General features: G+C 46.8%; 1 protein-coding gene across 9 annotated transcripts in view; it reads left to right on the top strand.

Moving 5' to 3' along the window:
* Positions 1 to 654: 654 nt before the first annotated feature.
* NSD3 (nuclear receptor binding SET domain protein 3) overlaps positions 655 to 23,529 on the top strand; it is a 35,203-nt gene continuing 12,328 nt past the window's right edge. For 6 of the 9 annotated variants that reach the window (XR_009279793.1, XR_009279792.1, XR_009279791.1 and 3 more), the window contains exons 1-14: positions 655 to 992; positions 6,655 to 7,382; positions 10,109 to 10,177; positions 10,638 to 10,797; positions 11,201 to 11,355; positions 11,620 to 12,126; positions 12,878 to 13,004; positions 16,229 to 16,329; positions 18,686 to 18,731; positions 19,265 to 19,395; positions 19,929 to 20,057; positions 20,646 to 20,772; positions 21,165 to 21,362; positions 21,935 to 22,105. Coding sequence is in view for 6 of the 9 variants with exons in the window: in XM_058859226.1 (XP_058715209.1) it covers positions 6,699 to 7,382; positions 10,109 to 10,177; positions 10,638 to 10,797; positions 11,201 to 11,355; positions 11,620 to 12,126; positions 12,878 to 13,004; positions 16,229 to 16,329; positions 18,686 to 18,731; positions 19,265 to 19,395; positions 19,929 to 20,057; positions 20,646 to 20,772; positions 21,165 to 21,362; positions 21,935 to 22,105 (2,605 nt within the window). In the remaining 3 variants the exon portion in view is untranslated. Of the gene's footprint in view, positions 993 to 1,239; positions 1,369 to 6,654; positions 7,383 to 10,108; positions 10,178 to 10,637; positions 10,798 to 11,200; positions 11,356 to 11,619; positions 12,127 to 12,877; positions 13,005 to 16,228; positions 16,330 to 18,685; positions 18,732 to 19,264; positions 19,396 to 19,928; positions 20,058 to 20,645; positions 20,773 to 21,164; positions 21,363 to 21,934; positions 22,106 to 23,529 lie in introns of those variants that run through there. The other 3 variants (XM_058859227.1, XM_058859228.1, XM_058859230.1) reach the window with 3 other exon arrangements.

Raw genomic sequence — 23,529 nt, forward strand, 5'->3', positions numbered from 1 at the left:
GATCCCTTGAAGTTTTTAAGGTCCCTTCCAACCATAGTAATTCTGAGATTCCATAAAATACTACCTGGTTTTCACAGACTAGAGCGGAGAAAACATTTCACTGTCCCAGTGAAAAAAGGGTCTGGAACCCTTTAGCTAATGGATGCCCAAACAGATGAACAGTATTTTAAAAATAAATGGGGTAAATGGATTAAATAGGTGAAAAAGAGGATAGAGCTCCCAAGTTTGCTGCCAGAGTACAAAACTGGGATTTAAACACGTTTAGATTATGTCTAAAAGAGTTTTTCTTGTGGGAATGAGGGAAATAGATGAGTCTCCTCTCCTGTTCCTGAGGAAACTCATCCATGGGTGCTGCTGCGCTGTGCAAGGGCCTTTACGAATGTCCCTAAAGTGAGGAGCACAGTAACTTTTAAAATTTTCTTTCTTACAGCTATTCGCACCCCAGCCCCTTGTCCCTGTTGGCCGAGGAGCCCCGAAATGGACACAAATCGCACCCAATCCTCTCTTGTCTGCGGGTCTCCTCGGGGGTCAGTCATCCGCCACAGGGATCCGAACTACATCTCCCATGATGCCTCGCGGCGGGCACCGCCCGAGCGGCCAATGGCTGGCGGCGGCGCGTGCGCGCGCGGCTGCGCAGTGCGGCGGCGGCGGCGGGGGGCGGGCGGAGGCGGAGGCGCTCGGCGGGGCCGCACTGCCACAGCCGCTCCAGCGCCGCCGCCGCCGCCAGCGTCTCCCTCGGCCGCCGACCCGCCGGACCCGCCGGGCCCCGCCAGCGCCTCCCTCGGCCGCGGCGGGCGCTGGGGGCGGGCGGCCTCCCCGGGGCGGAGCCGGCGCCAGCGGCGGGGGCGCGGAAATCGAGGCCGGGGCTCCGTCGCGGCCTTGCTGGTGCTGCGGGAGGAGGAGGCGGAGGCCCCGCGCCGCCCCCGCCGCCGCCTTTGTCTGCGCGGGGCCGGGCGGACGCGGCGGGGCCGTGAGAATGGAACTGACTGAAGGTGAGCGCGGGGCCGCGGCGGCCCCGGGGCGGAGGGGCCGCGGCCGCCATGTTGCTGCGGGAGCTGCGGCGGCACCGGAGCGGCGGGGCCGGGCCCCGAGCAGGGCAGAGCCCGAGCGGGACAGGGCTCGGGCAGGACAGAGCAGAGCCCCGAGCAGGGCAGGGCAGAGCCCCGAGCAGGGCAGGGCAGAGCCCCGGCAGGACAGGCCCCGGCTTCGGCCGGGCTCGGCGTCGTGAGGCGGGACCCCCGCGCCGCCCCCCCGGCCGGCTCCGCTCGCTGCTCCCGCCGGGGCCCAGCCCCGACCCGCGGCAGGTGCGAAACTCGGGCTTTCACCCCGGTGTCACCGTGGCTCGGCCTCCCCAGCTCCAGGAGAAGGGTTTTATTGCGCGCGGGAAGAGCTGCGCACCAGCTCAGCGTTTGTTGTTGCTCTGATGTTATTTTTTTGCAGTGCCGTTGCGTTGTGCTGCACTTTGTTGTGGTCTCACGGTGCTTTCATTTCGCTGTCGATACACTCGGTCGTTTCAGTGCAATTTGTTGTTAAAAGTCTTAATGATGACATAGTTGTACAGATATTAACTAGCCCAAAGGATAATATTAAGTAGGCAGAAGTTATAGTTGAAGGAAAAACTAGTGTATTTTGATGACTGTTTAAGTCTTTCAATAACCTTTAGTAGAGGTGCACAGTGAATGCCTTGGTAGTTATATGTAATTTTTTAAAAATTAATTATTTTTATGAACTGCTTGAAAAGATTTTGCCCCAAAACCTGAGTATGTGCTTTATGAAGGTATGGGGTAAGGATGGAGGATGGTGGTCGAAGACTCTCTGTTTCTTTTTAATACAAACATATTTTGCATTTTCCAGTTTCACGGCTTCACCTGTGTTTGAGGGGCTTTGTTGAGACATGTTGTGGTTCTTGCCCTGGCTGTGATATGTGACTGTCTGTCATGACATTACGTTTGGTACTGCCAGAGATCTGACTTCTGGCCTCATAGCAGTATTAGCCTGTGACTTTTCCTGAAGATCCAAAGTTTTTGCTCCGTGATTTCCATTTGAGTCCCAGGGCTCTCTAAACAAATGAGCCTCTGAACTCCTTTTTTAGGCAAACCCCTTTTCTCTGCTGTCCAAGTTGTTTTTTTCCACAGCACCGTGGGAAACTTCTTCCAAATGTGCTTATCAAGCCCAGTTACAGACGTGACTGTTTTTTCTGGCATTCAGAAACCAAATACAAAACACCTTTACAAAGGTGCACAGGGAAGCAGCCTCACCTCATGCTTTAAAGTTTGTCAAGAGGCCTCTGATTCACCGCTGGTGTCTGCCAGGAGGAACAGCTCAGTCCAGCTGGAGTCAGGAAAAATCCACAGGCTGCAGGTTTCCTGTTAAAGACTCACATGCAGGTGAAAATTTGGTGTTGCCTTAACGTGTGCAAACAGAGCTTTGGCTGGGGGATTTGTTAAGGACATGCAGAGAAGAATGGGACAAAGCAGATTGCCCAGACTGAATGCAGGGATTAGTAGGAACAATTGTTTCATTTCTATCTGCAGTTCATACAGTTCTGACCCACTGGGATGATGTTCCAGGTGACAGAGGTGTCCCTCTGGGTCGTGGTTAATGTGATCAGAAGCAGTGGGTGTGCTCAGCTCTGGGGAGGAGTGAGGTGCAGGGGCTGTGTGTGAATTGTAGGCTTAAGGTTTGGAGAGGTCAGAGAGTTTAGACACCTGGCCTGTCCAGCTCTGTCTGTCTGTCAAACACCTGCAGCAGTGAACAGCTCCTGAGAGCAGTTGCTGTGTTTGTTGGTTGGGTGCTTGAGGAGACCAGCCCCAGCGCAGGGTGGATACTGTGGGGTGAAACAGCGCAGGAAGTGGCAGTAAACATCTGTGGGGTAAGGAGGGGTTGGTAGGATGTGAGCAGAGGTTTGCATCTAGAGAGATTTAGGCCTGTGTGGACAGGAACTGGGTTGGTATTTGGACATAAAGGTGTCCTGGAGCTTCTGCTTTTGGGCCTGTTGATAGAGAGCCCAGCTCAGGGTGGCGAGGCAGTGACACCGTTCTGAGCAAACACAGTTGACTCACAGCAGTGCTTCCAGCTCCCTTAGGAGGCCAGCAGGCCAGCTTCTGTCTCACAGCACACACTTTCCATCCATAAAACACCTTACCTCTGACTGTGCTAGCCCTGTGTGAGGAGTGTCAACAGAAAAGGGTGGAAAAAGGTTTTGTGAAGCCTCTGTTAAAAATATGTGTATGCTGTACTTTTATCAGTAGCTGTTGTGTTTTTCCCTGCTGTGGCCACAGCCAGTCTCAGCCAAACCTACAGAACTCTGATTGGGAATAAGAAAAGCTGTGGTCACATGGCATTGGAATTGTTTGATAATCTGAGGTCAATTGTTATTTAGTCTAATGCAGCATGGAAGCAAGGTTTGAGAACTTCAAGTCTTGTTTTCTGAGAGCAACGCTGAAAAGTACTCATGCTAAAACTGGTTGTAGATAAGTTCAGTTGTTGGTGAAAATTTGGACCTGGAGGATCGATAATCTCTGCAAAACCTTCCCTTCACTGAGCACTCACTCTTGGAGTGGAGCTGATTTTCTGAGTTACGCTCACTTGAGCTGAGAAGTGTGGGATAGGAACTGAAACAGTGTTCACTTAGAGCTTTACTGGGCTGACTTGCCTTATTCTGTACTGCTTCTGTTTTTCCATTTACCTTTTCCTCTGTTACTTTGAATTGTGACTCTCCCATGGATGACAGGAAAATATTTACTGAAGGTGTGTAGAGTCTCAATGTTTGTAAATGGCCCTGTGTCCCTGTCTGCCCTGGGAAAGGACTAGAACAGAATGGTGGACACTCACCTTTAAAGTGGAAACTCTTCTCTCATTAGAAAATTCAGTTGCACTGTTGAACGTGTTCATTTCAAATTGTTTCATTGTTGTTTGCAGTCACTGTGAAGTGTCCATTTCCTATAAACCTTGAAATGATGAAACTCTTTATCTGTTGATCTCCAGTGTTGTATCAGTGCAGGATCTGTTATGGGTCATATTCAGAAGCCAAGTTGTGCAGCTCACAGGAGGCTGACACAGTGGGTTAATAGAGTAATGACTGGCATAGTGAGAAGAATTTATTCTGGAATACTTTTCTGCAAGATCAGCTGGAAATGCTGTTGCCCTGTGGTCTGGGTGGTGTTGCTGTGTGGCAGGGACGGCTCTGTGGTAGCTGTGGGATATTCCTCACATTCATGCTTAGGAGGGACATACACAATGTGATCCTTCCTTGGGTTTGGATGTTGAGATTCCTCAACATCAGTCATGCTCAGGATTGCTCACTGTGTCCTGTTTTGGTGGGTCATTCTAGGGCCTGTCCTCTCACTGTAATGCTGCCCAGATACCCAGATATGGATGTGGGGCCTGATCCACTGGTGCAGAGTTTTGGGCAAGAAGGAGGGTGGGAAAGTCTGTGTGTGTTAATGATGACAGTGAGAGGCTGGGCAGGAAGGAGCTGGCAGTGATGTTGGTGCTGTGGGAGGACAGAGAACAGCCTCGGTGCTTTGGGGCTGCTGGGAGCAGTTCCATGGAGCCCTGACCCTGCTCCTCAGCCTGCATGGAGTTACTGAGGAAGGAATTTGGGATGGGGTGTGATCTTCCCAGCTGTGCAGCACAGGCTGAGTGACACAGGTGAGCTCCAGAACAAATTAAAAATAAACAAATCATAGCTCTGTTCTTCAATGGTAGCTCCTAAATCCGCTGTAAATGCAGTGCTTTGAAGGTCATTAATCCACACTTCTGTCATGTAACAAAACAAAGCACAATGACAGCCACCTCTGCAGAGCCTGTGGGAGCTGCATTGGCAGCTGGGACTGTGCCCTTACAGCTGTGGATGTTCCTGAAGCGCTGCCACAGCTTCCAAAGAGTTTTTTATAAGTATACAGAAGAAAAGATTGAACCCAGCCTAGGGGGAGAATCTACTGTTTGCTCTTCAGTTTGGCAAATGAAAAGTAACAATTTGGTGGTAAATAGTACAAACAGTCCCACTTCCTCTTCCCAGAACAGGAGTGGGTTGGGGTTTTTGACCTTGCTGTGCAATCCCACGTGCTGCTCCACAGATCTGCACCCCCTGACAGTGACACTTGTGTTGGTTTGCTGGCTGATGTGCAGAGCTGTGGAGAAAGGGACGGTTTCATTGCCCTGAAGTTTAAAAGTTCCTGCAATGAGAAAATTCTGCTGCAGAGCCTTGTGCTGTTATTGCCCTGAATTGCTTAATTACGGTGACAGACATGCCCGAGTCAATCTCACAGGGCAGTGAAGATAAGGACGAACATAAATTTAATCTAAGTGTGAAGATAATCGAAAAACATCACCCCAAAACATCCAGCACAGATCTGATCAAGTTCTTGTTCCTGCTGGAACTTCAGTTACTTTTTGCAGTCTTGGAGGAAGGAAGTTGTCAGTGTTAAGAAAGCTTTTAGCTAAAGTATTGAGATGCTTGGCTTTGGGAGAGTGAGAACTGTGTGTGGGCAGGGTTTAATGGAGGTTCCCTTTAGAAGAAGTGTCTGTGGGATGCATTAATGTCATTTCTAACCCTGAGCAAAAGGGCACAGTAACCCTTCTGTGTGCCCACACAGGCAGAACAAATACCATGGGGCCGTGTTTGCTTTGGAAGGGCTGAACTAACCTTGTGGGAAGCAAACTGGTGTTTCTTACCTGCAGGTCAGGTCACTGTGTGTTGCTTCTTGTTGATCATTGAGCTGTTTACGTGAATGCCAAAGCCTTCTCTGAGCCTGCAGTTGAGTTTTGGAAGTCTAACTTTGACTGAGTCTGATTTTGGTGGTTTAATATGCACTGGAAAGTTGAAGGTGTGTATGCCAGTGCTCAGCTGGAATCTCATCCAGTGAGTAACCTCAGGGTTTGGGGATCTGTTGATGCTGAGGCTCAGAAGCATGCAGTGCTTAGTATTAAAACAAGGTGTGAGGGGCAGGAGAATAACCCTCCTCACACAGCTGCTGAGAGCCAGTGCAAGCAAACTGTACCCTGCTTTTCTGGGGAAGGAAGAGGTTGGGAAGCTCCTGTGAGCCTGCTGCAGGGCACTGGGTTCCCAGTGATCAAGGTGGAATGCCCCACTTGTTTTCATCGTGCTGTTATTCAGAACATCCTATGGCTTGCCCAAAGGCTGCTCATGTCTCGAATTTTGGCAGGGAGGTGGGGAGGGAGGAGGAGGAGAGGTTTTTCTGTTTGTCTTTCTGTGGTGTTCCTGGCTTGTGCAGTTTACAGTGACTGTGTCAGGAGAACTTGGTATCTCTTACATGCTGCAGGGTGAAGTGCTGTCCAGCTGTTTCGGGTTGGAGTAACCCTTCCATGGGTTGGGCATCACTAGGAAGGCTGTAGAGAGCTGGGGATTTTAGCTCCATTATTCTGGCTTTGTGATACTTGGGCACTCATAGGTGCTTCTGATATTTTTTGAACTGTCTTGGAAAAGAAGAAATTTGCCATATGAAAGACAATTCGGTAGCCCTTTGTAAAGGCTCAGTAACACCAGTCCTCTAAATTGATGCGAGGGTGGCTGCTGAATAGGGAGGGGGAAATTGTTCTTGAGATCCCTTTTATCCTCAACTGTTTAATTTGCTTAATTACTGTTTTTTAATTTACACTGACTTCTTATTTCCCTTCCCCTGCCTCTAGGCCCTATGAGAAAAAGGGAAAGCTAAGGATGCTGGAGCAGAACAATGGATTTCTCTTTCTCTTTCATGCAAGGGATCATGGGAAACACAATTCAGCAACCACCTCAACTCATTGACTCCGCCAACATCCGCCAAGAGGAGGCCTTTGATGGCAGCAGTGACATTGCTGAGGATGGGGGCCGGACACCGTACGAGGCTGCGCTGCAGCAAGGCTTCCAGTACCCCACGCCCACGGCAGAGGAGCTGCCCCCGCTCACCAACGGCTACCCCCCGGCCATCAGCATGTACGAGCCCCAAGCCAAATACCAGACCTACCCTCAGTATCCCAATGGATCGGCCAATGGCTTTGGGACAGTCAGGAACTTCAGTCCCCCGGAGTATTACCCCGTGGAGAACTCCAATGCGAGGCCGCATGACGTTCTGGAAAAACCTTCCCCTCCCCAGCTGCCACCTCCACCACCACCTTCAGCTCCACAAGTGGGGATTCCAAAGAAGACTGGCTCACCAGAGATCAAACTCAAAATAACCAAAACTATCCAGAATGGCAGGGAATTGTTTGAGTCCTCCCTGTGTGGGGACCTGTTGAATGAAGTCCAAGCGAGGGAGTATGCTAAGGCAAAACATGAAGGGAGGAAAGAGAAAAGGAAAAAAAGTAGCAAGCATGACTCTTCCCGATCGGAAGAGCGCAAGTCACACAAAATTCCAAAATTAGAACCAGAGGAGCAAAATGTAAGTGGAATGGTAATTTCAGCCATCTGTACACCTGGTATTGTTGATGGAGAGCGTGTCCAGCAGGGTTTGTCCTTGTTCTGGCTGTGTGCACGCTGAGTCACCAGGCTTTAGTTACTCGTCAGAGCCTCAGAATGAGGTTGCCAGGAGCTGTGTTTGTAGGTAACACAATGTTGCTTTAAAGGCTTATATGAAAAACAAATTTTAGAAAAGGTTATATAGTGTTTTTTAAATATTGTTTAGTGTTATAGCATGTTAAGAGTTTGCTACACTCTGGCCAGTGTTGAAGATAGAACTTCTGGATAAAAGCTCACACATTCCTAAAATTGCCTCTCACAAGAGATTGTTGAGTGGAAAGTCAGGCTGCTTGAGGTATTCAGCAGTGAAACATGAATTATTCTTGTACCATATTGTCCATATCCAGAGGATGTACATCAGGTGGTATTAACTGAGATTCTGGGAAGCAAAGACCCACATTATGTTGGTGCCCTCTCATTCTTTTTCTTTCAGTTTCATAAGCCACTCCAGTACTTCTGTTTCCTTTTCTCGTGCTTGTTCCTGCCACCTTTGTGGTTCTGGTTTCTGCCTCTCCCAGTTTGAGGGAATGGGTGGCAGAGAGGCTGGTAGTGCCAGGAATGGGGAAGTTGCCATATCTGGCCAGGACAGAAATTGCCCAGCAGAGGCTGGGCTGTTACAGAATGTGGCTGAGTTTGTTGTAAGGTCTGTAAAAGCCCTTGGTGCTTGGTGCTTGCTGCTTTCAGGCAGGAGATCCTGTCCTGCAGGGATCAGCTCTGATCCAGTGGAGTGGGTTCTGTGCTCCATGGGGGTGCTGTTGGAGCCCCTGTGGGGTGGCTGGAGGAGCTGCTGTGTCCTGCTGGCACTCCATGAGCAGGGTCTCTCATGAACTGTGCCTGCTTTCTGGCCAGACTCCCTCACCCCCACATCAAGCTGTCAGTTTGTTTCCCTTCTTACCAGTGACTCCTGTTCTACTCCTAGAGCTTCAGCTGTACCTCTCCCTCTGCTTACCACGAGAATGAAATCTTCTGTCTCTCACAGACTAAACTAAAACCTTACATCTTGAATTCCAAGTTCCTAGTCATGTGTGTCATCCAGAGTTCACCAGAAATCTTAGTCTTGCTATTGTCTTCCTGGTTACTTCCATTTCCCTTTCTAAAGGTGGTGTTGCAATAAATGTTTCGTGTTACCCAGCCCTGTTTCAGACATGGCCTGCTCTGACAGGAACAGGATTTTGTGCTGGTGGTTTTCGGTATGAGTTTGCCAGGGCAGTCTCAAGTTCATCATCCCATCATGTTTTTTTCCACTGCACAATTTCATCTTCATGTACTCTTCTGTCATCTTCAGTGTTAATGGTGTGAGACTTGTGACTTGGGATCATCTTCATAGGAACAAACAACTTTTGGTACAACTATAGCTGTTTTATAGTTTTACACTCAAAACTGTGAGTTTTGAGTGTAAAGTTTTGAGTTTTACTGAGGCTGTGGCAAATCAGATGATCACTAGTTGTTCCTTATTCTGACACTGTAATCACAGTGGAAATCCACTGATTGTGAGGGGATGGCCATGCTGCAGAGGCTGATATAGAATGGAAATGTTGTGAGAACACTGGTGAATATCAAGCTCTGAATCCTTGTTTTAAGAACTGGCCTCTCTGCTCACTAGCTGGAAGTTTGCAGCCTGTGAGCTCAGCTTGACTCTCCTGGCAGAGGGGAGGTTTCACTAACTCCCTGTAGTGAAAGAAAGGCAGGAATCAGTGCTGTGCTGCCTGCTGTACAGAGAGGAGGAATTTCTGCCCAGCAAATAGCAGTGTGATTAGTCTTAAATGGTGGATGTGTACAGACAGCTCCAAATGAGACCCTGGGCTGTGCCACCCCTGACCTGAGCTGCTCTGTCCCTTTCCTTGTGTCCTGGCTCTCTGGAGCACACGGCATGGATGATGTGGGGTCTGTGCTTGGAGTGGCCTGGGAATAACAGGGAATGCCATCGTTATTAGTTCCTCACTGCTTGTGTCTGATGTCTCCCTTTGCTGCTCTCTGAGTCCTTTGACACTTCTCTGCTGCAGGAAAAGCCAGTGTGTGGCATCTGTCTTTTGAGATAGTTCCCAGCCCCACTTATCTCAGCCCCTGACCCTCACACCCGCTGGCATGGCCACCCCACGTCAGTGCCAGCTTCTGGTCGGGGCTGATTCTGCTCTGCGCTGTGGACTTTGGATCCTCCAAATATATTTGTCAACACTATGCAGTTTAACATCGTTTTTACAATTGTCATGTTGTATATTTAGCATAATTTATGTACTGCAGTTCTTGCAAATAACTGGTGTACAGTGAGATTCACCACATCAACTATGGATATGCTCACATGGGGTTCTCTGGTTTTTGGAAATTGTGTGCTATTTTAGGTGGAAAGTTATTTGAATTTGCTGTTTCTGAATGTTTGTTCTTCTGTCATCTGTTACAGGAGAACATAGTTATATTCAGGTGTGATAGTAATGTAAATAGTGTAGGGGAGATATTTCTTTATTGTGATGTTACTGTGTTAATTGGGTACAAGAAGTAGTCATATTCATATTTTCTGGGTTCATGGTTGCCTTTCTCTCTGCAAATTATATTTTTCTGCCTGGTTTCACTATTATCTTCTGCTGTTTTACTGTCCCCTTACCTTGTTTGTGTTTGTTTCCTTTCTTCTCTTCATTGTTACCTATTTCTTAGAGACCAAACGAGAGGCTTAGCACACTCTCTGAGAAACCAAGAGAAGATGCAGTGTTGGAAGAAGCCCCGGTTAGTACATGCACCAATTAACACTTTTGGAACTTAGTGAATGTCACTATTTCTGGACTGTTTCTTCCATTGATTTTTTAATTTATCTGATAAATCAGTTGTCATTTCTTTTAAACTCTTATTGCTCTCATTGCTGCATCAATGCATCTCTTATTGTACTGGATTTATTGCTTTATTTTATCCTGAAAGCAGTATTTTTAATCAGCTTAGGAAGCACAATCGTTTTTGGGGGTGGTGGAAGTTGCTCTTTTGTGTCTCAGTTTGTCAGTGATGTTGTTACGTAAATCCCAGCTGTGTGCAGCTCCTTTTTTTCATGTTTCTAAGAAATGTTTTTCTCATCTTGGATTATCAGACCTCAGGGATCTCTGAGAGAACAACAACAAGTCCCTGTGGATGGTGTGTGCATCTCCAAGTGCCCTCAGTCCTCTCCCGTGGCTTTGACCTTGTGTTTCCTTTGCAGGTGCAGCAGCTCGTGCCGTCCCTCCCAGTGCAGGTCACCCACGACGTCAAGTTCCAGGTTGGGGATCTGGTTTGGTCCAAGGTGGGGACGTACCCGTGGTGGCCTTGCATGGTGTCGTGTGATCCTCAGCTTGACGTGCATACCAAAATTAATACAAGAGGTAAGGGAGGAAGCTCTTTGCCAGAGTGTGAGGTGTCTGTAGCTGTTCCTTTATTAAAAATACCTTCATTCTAAACTGCCTTTGCCGTGTGAATTCTGCTCTGTGTGTGCTGAGCAGGACAGTCCTGACACGCACAGTACCTGGTACGTGACCGCTGCAGGTGGAGCTGTGGGAATGGGCTTGTGCACAGCTGTCTCTGCTTTTCTCAAATCAGTGTGAGAGTGTTCAGTGTGGGCAGGCTCCTGAACTTCCATCTCAAACTGTTCTGGATCTGGCCTGTTGTATTTCTGCACTCAAGGCAGGTACCTCCACTTTCAGGAATGGAGTGCTGGGAGGAGGACAGTGTGAGCTGAACAGGCAGAGTGATGTTGACACAACTGCTGACTGGTGTTTGGTGTTTCAGGTGCCCGGGAATACCACGTGCAGTTCTTCAGCAACCAGCCAGAGCGGGCCTGGGTGCACGAGAAGCGCGTCCGGGAGTACCAAGGGCACAAACAGTACGAGCAGCTACTGGCTGAGGCAGCCAAGCAAGCCAGCAACCACTCTGAGAAACAGAAGGTACAGGGGGCACTGGGGGGATCATCTCTGTAAGGGACGTGCTCTGGGGCAGGTCTGGAACTCTTCAGTGCTTTGCCCTGGGAAGGACTGGCTGCATCTCGCTAGCAGGGAATTCAGTGTCCACATTCAGTGCCAAAAATACCCTGTAAACGGAGAGCAGACTGCAATCTGCTGCCTGAGAGATGCAGAGACCCTCAGGATTGTGTTTAAGTGCTGTAGTGGCAAAATGTTCAGTGTAACCAAGTGCTTGTCTTGTCCCTTAAGATTCGCAAGCCCCGGCCGCAGAGGGAGCGAGCGCAGTGGGACATTGGCATTGCCCACGCCGAGAAGGCGCTGAAAATGACCCGGGAAGAGAGGATAGAACAGTACACCTTCATTTACGTAGACCAAGAGCCAGAGGAGGCTTTGGCCAAGGCCAAAAAGACTGCTGCTTCCAAATCAGAGGCCAGGAAGAACCGGCGGCCGAGGCCAGCGCCGAGCACGCAGCCGGAGCACGCCGGCGGCGCGGCGGGGTCATCGCCCTCGCACGTCGAGGCGCGCAGGCTGGGCCAGCGCCGGCAGCCCAGCCTGGAGGAGGAGGAGGCACCACCTGTGAAAATCGCCTGGAAAACAGCTGCAGCTAGGAAGTCCCTGCCAGCTTCCATAACCATGCACAACCTGGATCTGCAAAAGTGTAACATGTCTCCAGTTGTTAAAATTGAACAGGTTTTTGCCCTTCAGAATGCTGCTGGGGATGGAAAACTCATCGACCAATTTGTTTATTCCACCAAGGTACATGTGTGGTGCAGTGACCCCTCCTTTGCTCCAGAGTTATCCCAAGTCTGCCTTACTGGGGAACTTCAGCTGTGTCCACCAAGCTTTCACCATCCATGTTCCTTTCATTGGAGAGATTAACAGACAGATGTGACAATAGAATCTTTCAGTGCAGCTCTGGCAGTAACTCTTGCTGGTGGCAGAGCAGCTCCCTACAGATGGCCATATTTTTGTTCATAACACGTTAAAAATATTAAAGCTGTTTAACTTCAGCTTCCTAGTTGAAATAATTCCAAAATTGATAAAATCAGTGGTTTTGTGGGAAACAGATGAGAAAACTGTTAATATTGTACTAAAAAGTAATAACTACATTTTGTGTAACAGACTTCTAAATTGAGTTCTGCCTCTGAGCTTCCTTCAGGTGTACAGCAGCTTCCCACAGTCAGTGTTAAGGAAAAGGCTTAGGACTATTTCTCTGCTTCCTTCTTCTGCCTCTCTACCTGGAGAGTATTTATTTCATCCTAAGCCCTGTAGAGAAGGTAATGTTTAGAAAAGTCACTGGAATTATTTTTTCCTTGTGTGTAAGGGGAGATCGAGAGGGGTGGAAAGTTCTGCAGGGAAGCAGCTCTGTTGTAGGTTAATCCTGTATGTGTGTTGGGTTGGAGAGCATTGATAATTTCTGTTATGAGATTCAGGGGCAGATCTATTACCTGGTAGCAACACACCTTTATAACAGGGGAAGACAATCGTTTCCTCTTTTCTTTTCAAGGGAGTTGGTAACAAAACAGAAATAAGCGTCAAAGGACAAGAGAAACTTAATTCTTCATCAGCTCAGAGAAGTGAAAAAGCAGTGGTGCAAAACACATCCTCTCCTGAGACGACTTCTGGGGCAGCAGGTAGGGAAACAGCAGTCCTGGTCTGAACCTGAGCCCTCAGCATGAAAATTCAAATATCAAACCCAGCATTTTCTCATTACTTAAAAATGATTAGCATCTTTCTGTTTACATAATAATTGTACTGAGCATGGCTGGTGTCACACATGGTGAGCCAACACACACAGCACGGCTTGGGGGGGGGATTGGTGGTTTGGCCTCTGAACTTTGTCTGCAGCTTACAGCCTGAGTCAACATACTCAAGGGGTGATGTCCTGTGCAGAGCAATGGCAAGTTGCTTTAGAAGACAGCCCAGTGGATGTGTGTTAGCAGGGTATTGCCATGGCTTTTGGCCTCAAATATAAAGTACAGGAGCTGTGGTGAAAGCAAAAGAGTCAGGAGTGGCACATTTCAGTAGGGAATGTCTGAGTCAGGGTGGAGACTCCCTAGGCTTTGTTGCTGAATTTTTGCATGACCTATTAAAGAACAGGGATTTTTAAAAAACTGCTTCAACTAACTCCACTGACCAAATGAGGTAGTGCTTGTCTTCTGAAGCCATCTCAGGGGGCACATCATAAAGCACTGAGTTTTGAAATATCAGCTCTGAGGGAGAAGAACCACTGAAGCAAATAACAGGACTTGGGCCTGAAATGGGAAAACCTTGAATGAGCTATTTGAATTTCATAATGTAGCCAGGTGTCACTTCTGCTTTAACTATCCATCTATTTGATTATTTCTCTCTTTCCAAACATGAAATAAATGAGAACCAGAGTCAGAAATCTCAGTAGACAGCATCCATGAGTCCTCTGCAAACACGCTTCAGGTTCTGTCAGTGTGATGGTTTTAGGCAGGGTTATTTGATGTGTTGGTTTATGGAGTGTTTGGGACTGCAGCACACGGGCAGGCACTCTGGATTTCCTGCTGTGAGTGGGGATTCCCCTGCTGCTGACAGCGGTGGTTCTTCCCAGCTGTGGTTGCTGTGGCTACTGGAATTGCCTTGCAGCAGGAGAGGCCATTGCCATTCTGCTTGTCTCACCTGGGATCTAAAGGCTTCAGCTTCCCTATGGCTCCTCAGATGTAGGGGTGAGAATTCTGAGCCTCTCTTTTTTCGTTTTCTTAGGCTTTTTGGATACGTAACACTCCACCTGCTAACACCCTGTAAGTGCCTGAGCTTACCTGCAGTGCACACTCCAGTCACTCTCAAAGCCATTCCCAAAGTCCAGTTATTGGTCCCCTCTTGTGGAACATAACTGCCAAGTCCTTTTTTCAAATGTAAGGTCAGTGGAACTTCAGAACCCCTTTACGGTAAAGTATTTGCCAGACTGACTCTGGGAGTCCTTATTGATAACCTGCAGTCAGATGCCCAGAATTCACTAATGCTGGAAAGATAAGTCCCTTAATTGAACTCTGCAACTGCAAGTGCAGCCCTGAGAATCCCTGGTGCTTCTGGCCTGCAGACACTGAACTAGGATTTATCTCAAGGAAGGTGGAGGGCTGGTCCAACATCTGTCCTGAAACTTTGGATGAAAGTATACCTGAAGATGGAATGGGAGCATTGTGAAGGTGATGACTGGATCCTTGGAAAGCAGGAAGAGGAGAAGGTGCCCATTGCAGTGGTCACTGTTGCTGTCAGCCAACATTAGGCACTCTGCTTCTGGAATTCTCTGATCCAGGGCTTGATCTTATCTCCTTGGCTTCAGTGGGGGCAGCACAGGGAGAAAATCCATTCTTGGTTGAAGTAACTGTTGGTCACATCTGAAGCTGCTTCAGGGGATTTTGGTCACACAGCAAAGTGACAAAAGATGTTCCCCAGCTCTGATGTGGTGACCCAGTGCAGCTGTGGGAGTTCCTCATGGCATGGGGCCTATTGGAACCAGAAGTTACACATGGACAGACATGATGGATGTTGACCCGAGTAATTAATTTCTAAATGATTAATAACTAATTGCTATTATTCATTACTTAATATGCTGTAAAAGTTCTTTCCCTTGAAGAAAAAGAATTTTTCCCCTCAGAAATCCACTTGTTGTAACATGGTAACTTCCAGCTGGATAGTTCAGTTACTGAGACATTCCCGAGCCATGCAGCCATGGGAAAAATGCTCATCCAATGGATCAAGAGGAGTTTTCATTTTTTTCTCTGAAGTCCTTTTGCAAGGCTGTCTTTCAGTCTGCTTCAAGCCCGTGTGTGTCTCTAGATACTTGATCTACTGACAAGACCAGGCAGGTTTACAGCTCCTAACAGTGCATCCATCTGGCTCAGTCAGCTGCCAGGAGTTTGCAGTTTTGCTTGGAAGAAAACAAAGTACTTCACAGTTGTGTCCTCTTTAGGTGAAACCTCCCAGACTGAAAACCCAGAATAATGCTTCCCAGCAGCTCACTGTAAATCCTCAGGTGCCAGTTTTCTGTCAGCTCCAAGTGTGTGCTTGTTCCAACAGCTGCCCATGGTGTTGATTGTCATGTGTATGGCTCTCAGTGTGCCTCTTTGGAAGGTGCTGGGCCACAGAAAGGTCTTTTGATTTTTCTAGCCTTAGTTGCCAAAAACCCAGCTCCCTCTTCATCTGTTGAAATGTCACAATAACCTTCATTAATCTGAGGGGTTTTTTACTATGGTAATACTTTTAAAAACTTACTTTTCACATTCATTAATGACGGTAACACATTGTGGTTGATGCTTCTGTTTGTGCTGAGTTTTTCTTCACCTCGAAACCTTCAGGTGAGCATTGAGGTCTGGTGTGGCTGCAGGTGGTACAGGGTGAGGCTGCCTCCAGTTATGTGACAGGGGCTGTCCCCCCACAGAGGGGGGCATAGCTCTGGCATTTTGGGGGAAATCCTGGAGCTGTACGTATGAAATTTCTAGTTTGTTTTTGTTCAAGGAGTGGTTGTGGCTACCTTCCCAAAACACCAAAGATGGACTGTTTGGTTCAAAATTACCCAAGTGAAGACCGTGCCTGAGAGGTGTGTTACGGATTATGGAAATCTGTTTGCCCTAAGCTGAATTCCAGCCTTTTGTTCCACTCTTGTTACTTGTGTCTGTTTTCTGAAGCTGATCTGTCTCTGGAATCAGAATGTGTGTCTGCAGCCACCGCACCAGCTGGTCAATAGCTTGGAACTGAATTTAAAAATAAAATATTCAAAAGAGGACAAAGTCTTGGTTTCGTTCCTTTACCTCTTGTTTTGATGCTGCACATCGTGGTGTACCTCAGAAATACAAGGAATCATATAATGGAAACCTTTTTCCTTCTTCAGGTTCTGTAGAAAAGAAGCAACAGAGAAGATCGATTCGAACCCGCTCTGAGTCTGAGAAATCTGCCGAAGTTGTGCCAAAGAAGAAGATCAAAAAGGAGCAGGTTGGCTTCCTCCATGTAGAGAGTTAAAATATATCGTATTCATAAATGTTGTGGCTTATATTGGTGCCTTTTTATTTTTCTCCATTTTTCCCCATCGGGTTTCGGTTTGGACTATCCTCCATGAAATCCCCCTGTCAATGCCATTGCTGTGACTCTGCTACTGGCATCTTCTCAGTATCAGGCAGGCTATGGAAGTGGGAACGCAGTGATGGATGACTCCTAATGAACCTGCCATGTTTCCTTTGAGATTTCTGTTCTGAGCAAAATGGGTTTGTTTCAGTGATTTCTCTTGGATGGAATTGCCACCAGGTTCCTTCCTTTGGCTCTTGATTTAGCTGCTGGTTTGTGTTGAGGTTTTGTTTTTCAAATGAAGTTAGAGTGATTAATTTGACCACTTCTGAAAATGGACTTCAAGAATGATTTCACTTAAAGATGAATAGTCAGACTTTCATGTTGGCAGACATCAGTAAAACAGTTCTGGAATATACCATTTTTTCCTGAAATAGTTCTCACGTGTACAGGGCATTCCTTTAATCTGGATGTCAGATAGACAAATGTTGTTGCTTTAAAAAACTTTTAATGATAAAAGATTTCTGCATGGAAATGAGTAGGAGAGTGCAGTGGATGGACAGAAATACCAAAACCTGCACACACTTTTAACAAGTTTGTCAAAGTTGTTGGTTCTTCTCTTGCATGGTTGATTTTTCCCTCTTCAAGGACCTCTGTCTGAAAGCTGCAAACTTTTATATAAATGTTTCATAGTTTAGCTTTTCCCAGTGAGAATTTTTAAAGAGGGACAGTCAGGATGAAGATTTATATGGGAAGGGGAAAAAATATTTTTATGTCTTTAATTTATTCTTTGCCCTTTGCGCTTTGTTTTGCACTTCCTTCACTTCAGAGACTGAAAGTGAACTCAGTTGCTTTTTTGGATTTTTTTTCCCTTGTTTTTCCTTTGATGCTGCAGCATTTCTGCACTGCTGTGCAGCAGAGGAGTGCTCCAGCTCGAGGCAGTTTCTTGCTAAAACTTTAAAGCAATTTAAGTGTTGGGTGTGTGACACCTGATGTGGTCCGTGGAGCCTCTTGGAGCTGTTGCAGCCTCCCCCTTTCAAAAGAGTTGTTTTATATTTGTAAAGGTTTCTTAATTTAACAAAGGTATAAGAACCAACAAGATGAACTTTATGGATGCCAGGTAGCTTCATGTGCTTCTCTGACCTGGCTGACTCAGTCTGTGGACAGTAATTAAAGTGCTTTTCTCAGGAGAGGTGTCTGACTAAAGTGAAACCCAGGGGCACTGTAATGCGCAAAACCTTGAATGTATTAAGTTAAATTCAAAAAAAAGAAAACTTAATAACTTCTTACAATTATGCAACAATATTTGTTACCCAAAGTCAAGTTTTCTTGATTCCCCAGTTAGTCTGCAACAACTTGGTATAAAATTATAACTGGAACGAGTACAATTAATGGGAAAAAGAAAATGTTGATGCTACTGTTACAGTGACTAGTGGAGAAATAAAAGTGATTGTTTAGATTTTATATTTGTATTACAAAATGTATCCTATACAAATCCTTCTACTGTATGTTTTTACCTATTGTACAACAAAATAAAATATTTTTTAAAAAAATTATAGAATAATCCTTAAATATTTACTAAATGTGTTTTTCCATGCATATGTAACCACATTGCAAAGAAGTAACTTGTAATTCTTAAGGTTGAAAACAGGATCTTAGGCAACAGCTTTCTTCTGTAAATATCCAGTCACCAAATTCCCACATCTTCCATGTATGTTGGCAGAACAGTTCCTAAACTTCTCCGTAGGGTCAAGGACTGGAAGTGCTTTTGCAAGACTGTAAACTTTTACATTTGGCTGCTGAAGTGCTGTGCCCTCGAGTTCCAGCTGTGTAGAGCCCTGCACCAGGGCGCCCGGGTGGGCCCGTGCAGAGCTCTAGACGGGGAGGAAGAGCTCCAGGAGCTCCAGGGATGCTGCTGGGAGCGGCCCCACACTGTGGCTCAGTAGCCCAATGCCAGGGCAGGTGTGCTCACACAGGTGTGGGGTTTGCACGGCACCAGGGGTGGCTGCCCCAAGGCCCCTGCTCCTGCCTGCTGGACACGGATACAGCGCTCCTGTCACCTTCGTGCCCCAGGGGAGAGCGGAAGGACCTGGCTGGTGCCCCAGGGCTGCCCCGGCCGTGGGCACCAGCGTAGGCAGGAGTGGATCCAGCGGGACGCGGAGGCTCGGGCTGAGGAGGGGATGGCAGCTCCCACCTCAATTCTAACCCCTTGAACTGACCTGTTTGCTTTTTGGTACTAGGGAGAAACTTTCCTCTGGTGTTAACTGTGCATTTTCCTTTCAAACAGGTTGAAACTGTCCCACTGGCAGCAGTGAAGACGGGGTTGCAGAAAGGTGAGTGCCAGGTGAAAATTCCCTCGACTGAACTCGGTGGTTCATGGCCCTTGGGCAGCAGTTTTGCTCCATGGGAGCTGTAAATGTTTGGTGCTCTGTAGGGCTGAGCTCTGTAGAGCTTCCCTGGGGACAGGCTGTGTTTGGGACTCTGGTCCTTGTGCCCTGCTCGGGGTTTGTTCATGGTGTTTGTTCATGTGCTCTAAGCCCCTAAGTCCTTCTGGGCATTTCTTAAAAGTCTCTGCTTAGCTACAGTTAAAGATGGATGATGAAGAGGAAATCTCCTAAGGATTTATCTTCCCTCAGAGACAATTTATTGCCTTCCTCCACTGTGTCACCATGTTCAAAAGTTTGTCAAAAGCTCTGCCTAAGCTGATTTCCAGTTAATTTTCAGGGAGAACTCAACTAGTAACAAAATTACGAACTGAAAATTAAGGCAAATAATGGAATCCAAACTCTCATCTTTCTGTCCTTTGTTAAGTTGAAGCAAAAAGTTGAGAACATATATTAAACTAATTTTAGCATGTTGTGTTAAGGTGCCAGTGAGATTTCAGACTCCTGTAAACCCTTAAAGAAGAGAAGTCGTGCCTCCACAGACATGGAACTGACCAGCTCAGCCTACAGGGACACGTCTGACTCTGATTCCAGAGGACTCAATGATTTACAGGTAAAGGTGTGTTGGTTCTCACAGGGACCTGAGCAAGCTGTCAGTGTACAAGAGGCTTTTCAGTTCATTATTGCTAAATATGTGAACACTATTTTCTACAGACTTTGAGTCTTGTATTGTCTGAAAACATAAAGCCTCTGTTTGCTTCTAATCTGCTCCATTGGTTTGTTATGAAAATACAATGTTTACTTCCAGATTTTCCTGTTGTCTGGCAAAGCTTTGGTTTAGATCATGGTTTGCTCTGTGGAAGGTTTGAAATTCTTGGGGAATTGGGAGATGCTGCTGTATCTGGTGTAACTCCAAGGAGTGTCTGGAAAAGTAAGATTTTATGGTGTTTGGCTTGTACAGGTGAAGTATATCAAGAAGGCAGCGCTTGTGTCACCCCAGTGCAGTTCAGCACCTTTCCAGGACCTTTGTGTGTCTCTTGACCTACCAAATGGTCTTTTGATCAACAGTGACAGAAATATTTCTCCCAATGTGGGTGTCCTTTGGAATTGTCTGGTGTGAGTGCCGTGGGTTTTTCCTCTTTGCAGGGCAGTTTTGGGAAGCGTTCAGACAGTCCCTCGGCCACTGCTGATGCCGATGCCTCAGATGTGCAGTCAGTGGACTCCAGCTTATCCAGGAGAGGAACTGGAACAAGTAAAAAAGACACTGTTTGTCAGGTAACTGGTGATACTGGGAAGTGCTGGACTAAATGTGTATCCCCTACTTCTGTTAGGTCTCGTAACTCAACCTCTCAGATAAAATATCCAGGGTTTTAGGAATTTTTATGTTCTGGAAATGATTAATATTAAATGATTCTTGGGCCCTCCTGCAGGCCAGAAAGCTCAGTAGCTGTAAGGTAATGTTTAATCCATACCTGCCAGCATCAGTAGAAAAAGTAGATGCCATTTTCTGCTCCATTTGAAGATTCACGATGGTTGGTCAGGACAGGACAGAGTGAGACTTTTTCAGTATTTTGAAAAAAAAATCCTGGGGTCTTCTGTCCAGTTCCCTGGTCAGTAGTAAAGGGCCTGAAGAACAAGAGCAGCTTGTTCCGTGGGAAATGGAGGGGAGTGCAGGTGGATCCTGTGCTGCCTGTCCTGGCTCACAGTTTCCCCAGAGCAGGGTGCAGGGAGTGCTGCGATTGTCCTCGGCCTGAGACTCGCCAGGTTCAGTTCTCCTGCCTTCCTGTAATTGTGAAGCAGTTCCAGGCAGTCACTGGCATGTCAGGGTACCCTGTTCCTGCTGAGCTTCTCTGCCTCTTGCAGATCTGCGAGAGCTCCGGCGAGTCGCTGCTGGCCTGCGAGGGGGAGTGCTGCAGCATGTTCCACCTGGAGTGTCTCGGCCTGAAGGCCACACCTGAGGAAAAGTTCATCTGCACTGAGTGTAAGAATGGTGAGTGTGTTCCTGTGCCTGGAAAACTGGGAGGGATTTCCCCCTTTGCTCAGGAGCCACCTTTTGGTCAAAGCAAACCAAGATGGTGCTTTCTGAGGATTTGTCAGTAAGTTTGGGTTATTCTGCTGCTTTTTTAACCTCTGAGATCAGATTCTCATTTTTCCTTGTAAGAAAAAAAAAGTAATGAACTGCTTAAGGTTTTACTTGGAATAAGAGATTTTGATGTGAGCACCTAGCGCAGTGTTACTGTGGATCACAGTAACCACCCAGCCTGTCGGATGGGAAGGATCCTGTGTTGCTCACAGTCTGTTGGCTTCAGAATTTGTTGGGACAATATCTATATGTCAGAGTTGGCTCTTACAGTTGGGATTCCTTACTCCTTCTCTTCCAAGGAGAGCACACGTGCTTTTCCTGCAAGCTCCCTGGCAAGGACGTGAAGCGCTGCTCTGTCAGCACCTGTGGGAAGTTCTACCACGAGGCCTGTGTGCGCAAGTTTGCCACGGCCCTGTTCGAGTCCCGGGGCTTCCGCTGCCCGCAGCACTGCTGCACTGCCTGCTCCATGGACAAGGACATGCACAAAGCCAGCAAAGGTGAGGGCAGCTGCAGCAGCACAGTAATGCTTCATCCAGTTCCACTCCAGCACAGCTTGCAGCAGGGAGCCAAGGTTTCCTCCTCACTGAGCTCACCGACTGAAATAGCTCATGGGTGGGAAACAGCTGGCAGCCTGACACTGTGGGATATACCTGGATCCACACCCTTGGTCAGCTCTTGGTGCTGGGTTTAAGGGAAGCCAAGGGTTCATAGTACGAGGCCACTTAAAGACAGTTTGTAGTGGCATTGTGAACAATTATTCTTCAAGGAAAAAGATCCTTTTAGAAATTAACCAAAATGTTTAAACCGAACAAATAGACTCTAGAATAATGGAAAGTTGTTTTAAAGTAAAAGTTATGGGGTAATATTTGTGAAACATTTTTGAGAAAAGAGATGTAGTTATTTCTTGTTTTACCCTGTACTGCCATTGAAATAGACCCAGCTTTGCCTTTGCCTGTGGGGAATTCTGCCCTATCCTGACGTGGGCACTGGTTGTCCTTGATGGTCTTTTCCAGCCTGAGTGGTGCTGTGCCCTGGGTGACACGTACCTTTGCTGTGTTTTGTTGAGCAGGTCGCATGGCGAGATGTCTGCGTTGCCCCGTTGCCTATCACTCAGGAGACGGCTGCATCGCTGCAGGAAGCTTGTTTGTGTCATCCCATATCCTCATCTGTAGTAACCATTCCAAAAGGACTCACTCCTCATCAGCTGTAAATGTAGGCTTTTGTTTCGTTTGTGCAAGAGGTGAGACACTTGGTTTTTCCCCGTATTACAGTTGTGTTGTCATTTGTGCAGTTTAGTGGTGAAAATAGTGTTTCATGAGGAACTCCTCCCTTAGGTCTTGCTGGGGTTAAATGCTGCCTGGGATTTTTTATCTTATTTTGGTCAGCAGTTCTCATGAGATTGCTCTGTTGGTCCACAACATTTGATAGCCAAGAAGCAGCAGTAGGCACTCAGGCCAATTTGTTCTGCCAGTAGGGAAAAGCAGATCCCAGTCCCCTCATTCCAGCCTTTTCATGCTGAGAATGGCTGCTGTGTTGTTAATCACTCTATTAAGCAGAAGGGGATTCTTTCACTGATACAAATTTAAAATTGTTTAAGACTAAAAGGTGGGATTTACTCATGAATTAGAAAAACTCAGTTTATAACTATCATCACATTTGAGAACTGTGAAAGAAAACCTTTAGCAGTACTGTATGAGCAGGTTTCATGCTGGGCTTTTCCATGTATCTGAGTTCTTTTTTTTCTTTTTCTTTTTAACTTTTTTCCCCACTTGTTACTTTTATGGTTCTTCAGTCACCAGGGTTCAGCCAGACAGCAGCTTAAAAACTGTCGGTGCAGCAGTTGCTTTGGTCCCAAGATTCAAAAGTACCATTATTCTTAGGCATTGGAATGATATTAATGTGTACCTTCTACAGAATGCCAGCAGTTTATATTGAACGTGTACTCTGCAGCAGTTTTGAGAGTCACTAATAGGGAAATGAAAGGGGGCTGGATCCTGAAGTTACTTGTTTGTCATTTGTGTTCATTCAGGTGGAAGTTTAGTTTGGCTTGACTTTGCAAGAGCAGAGTAGTAATTACACATCTCAGCATGACAAGAAATGCAGAAGGAATTTTTCATGCTTTTTTTTTTTTTCCCACCTTACATTTGTTTAGTGATTCTCTTTATACCTGAATCTGACTCCATCAGAGACGAAACTGCACAAATCTGTATTTTCTCCTGGCAATCTAAATAACCTCCTGAGCCCTGGCAGATGGAATTCCCTGTCCTGTGTATTCCTGAGATCTTAATTAGGAGAACTTGAACAGTCACAAACCGTTGCCACTGCCTGAATCCTCTGTGTCTTAGAGCAGCTCTCTACTTGTTCATCTAGAGCATTCTTCTGGGGCTTGTGTCCACCAGGCCTGCCTGGAATCAGAGTGCTGAGGACAGTACCTGGGGCAGGAGCACTAAGCCACCTGCTCAGAGAGAAATGGGGAGCTGAACACTTCAGAAATCCTTGTACATCTCTGTGAGAATGGTGATTTAATTAGTGTTAGTCACTATCAGAAGCAGTGACTTTGTATTTAGATGCAGTTCCTGAAGTGAGAAATGTAGATGAGAGACAATCTATAAAATATACAAACTTGCTTACAGTGAGGTATTTGAAATAGGAGATATTTAAAGA

The sequence above is a fragment of the Poecile atricapillus genome, chromosome 29 (assembly GCF_030490865.1).
Source record: "Poecile atricapillus isolate bPoeAtr1 chromosome 29, bPoeAtr1.hap1, whole genome shotgun sequence".
Classification (NCBI taxonomy): domain Eukaryota; kingdom Metazoa; phylum Chordata; class Aves; order Passeriformes; family Paridae; genus Poecile; species Poecile atricapillus.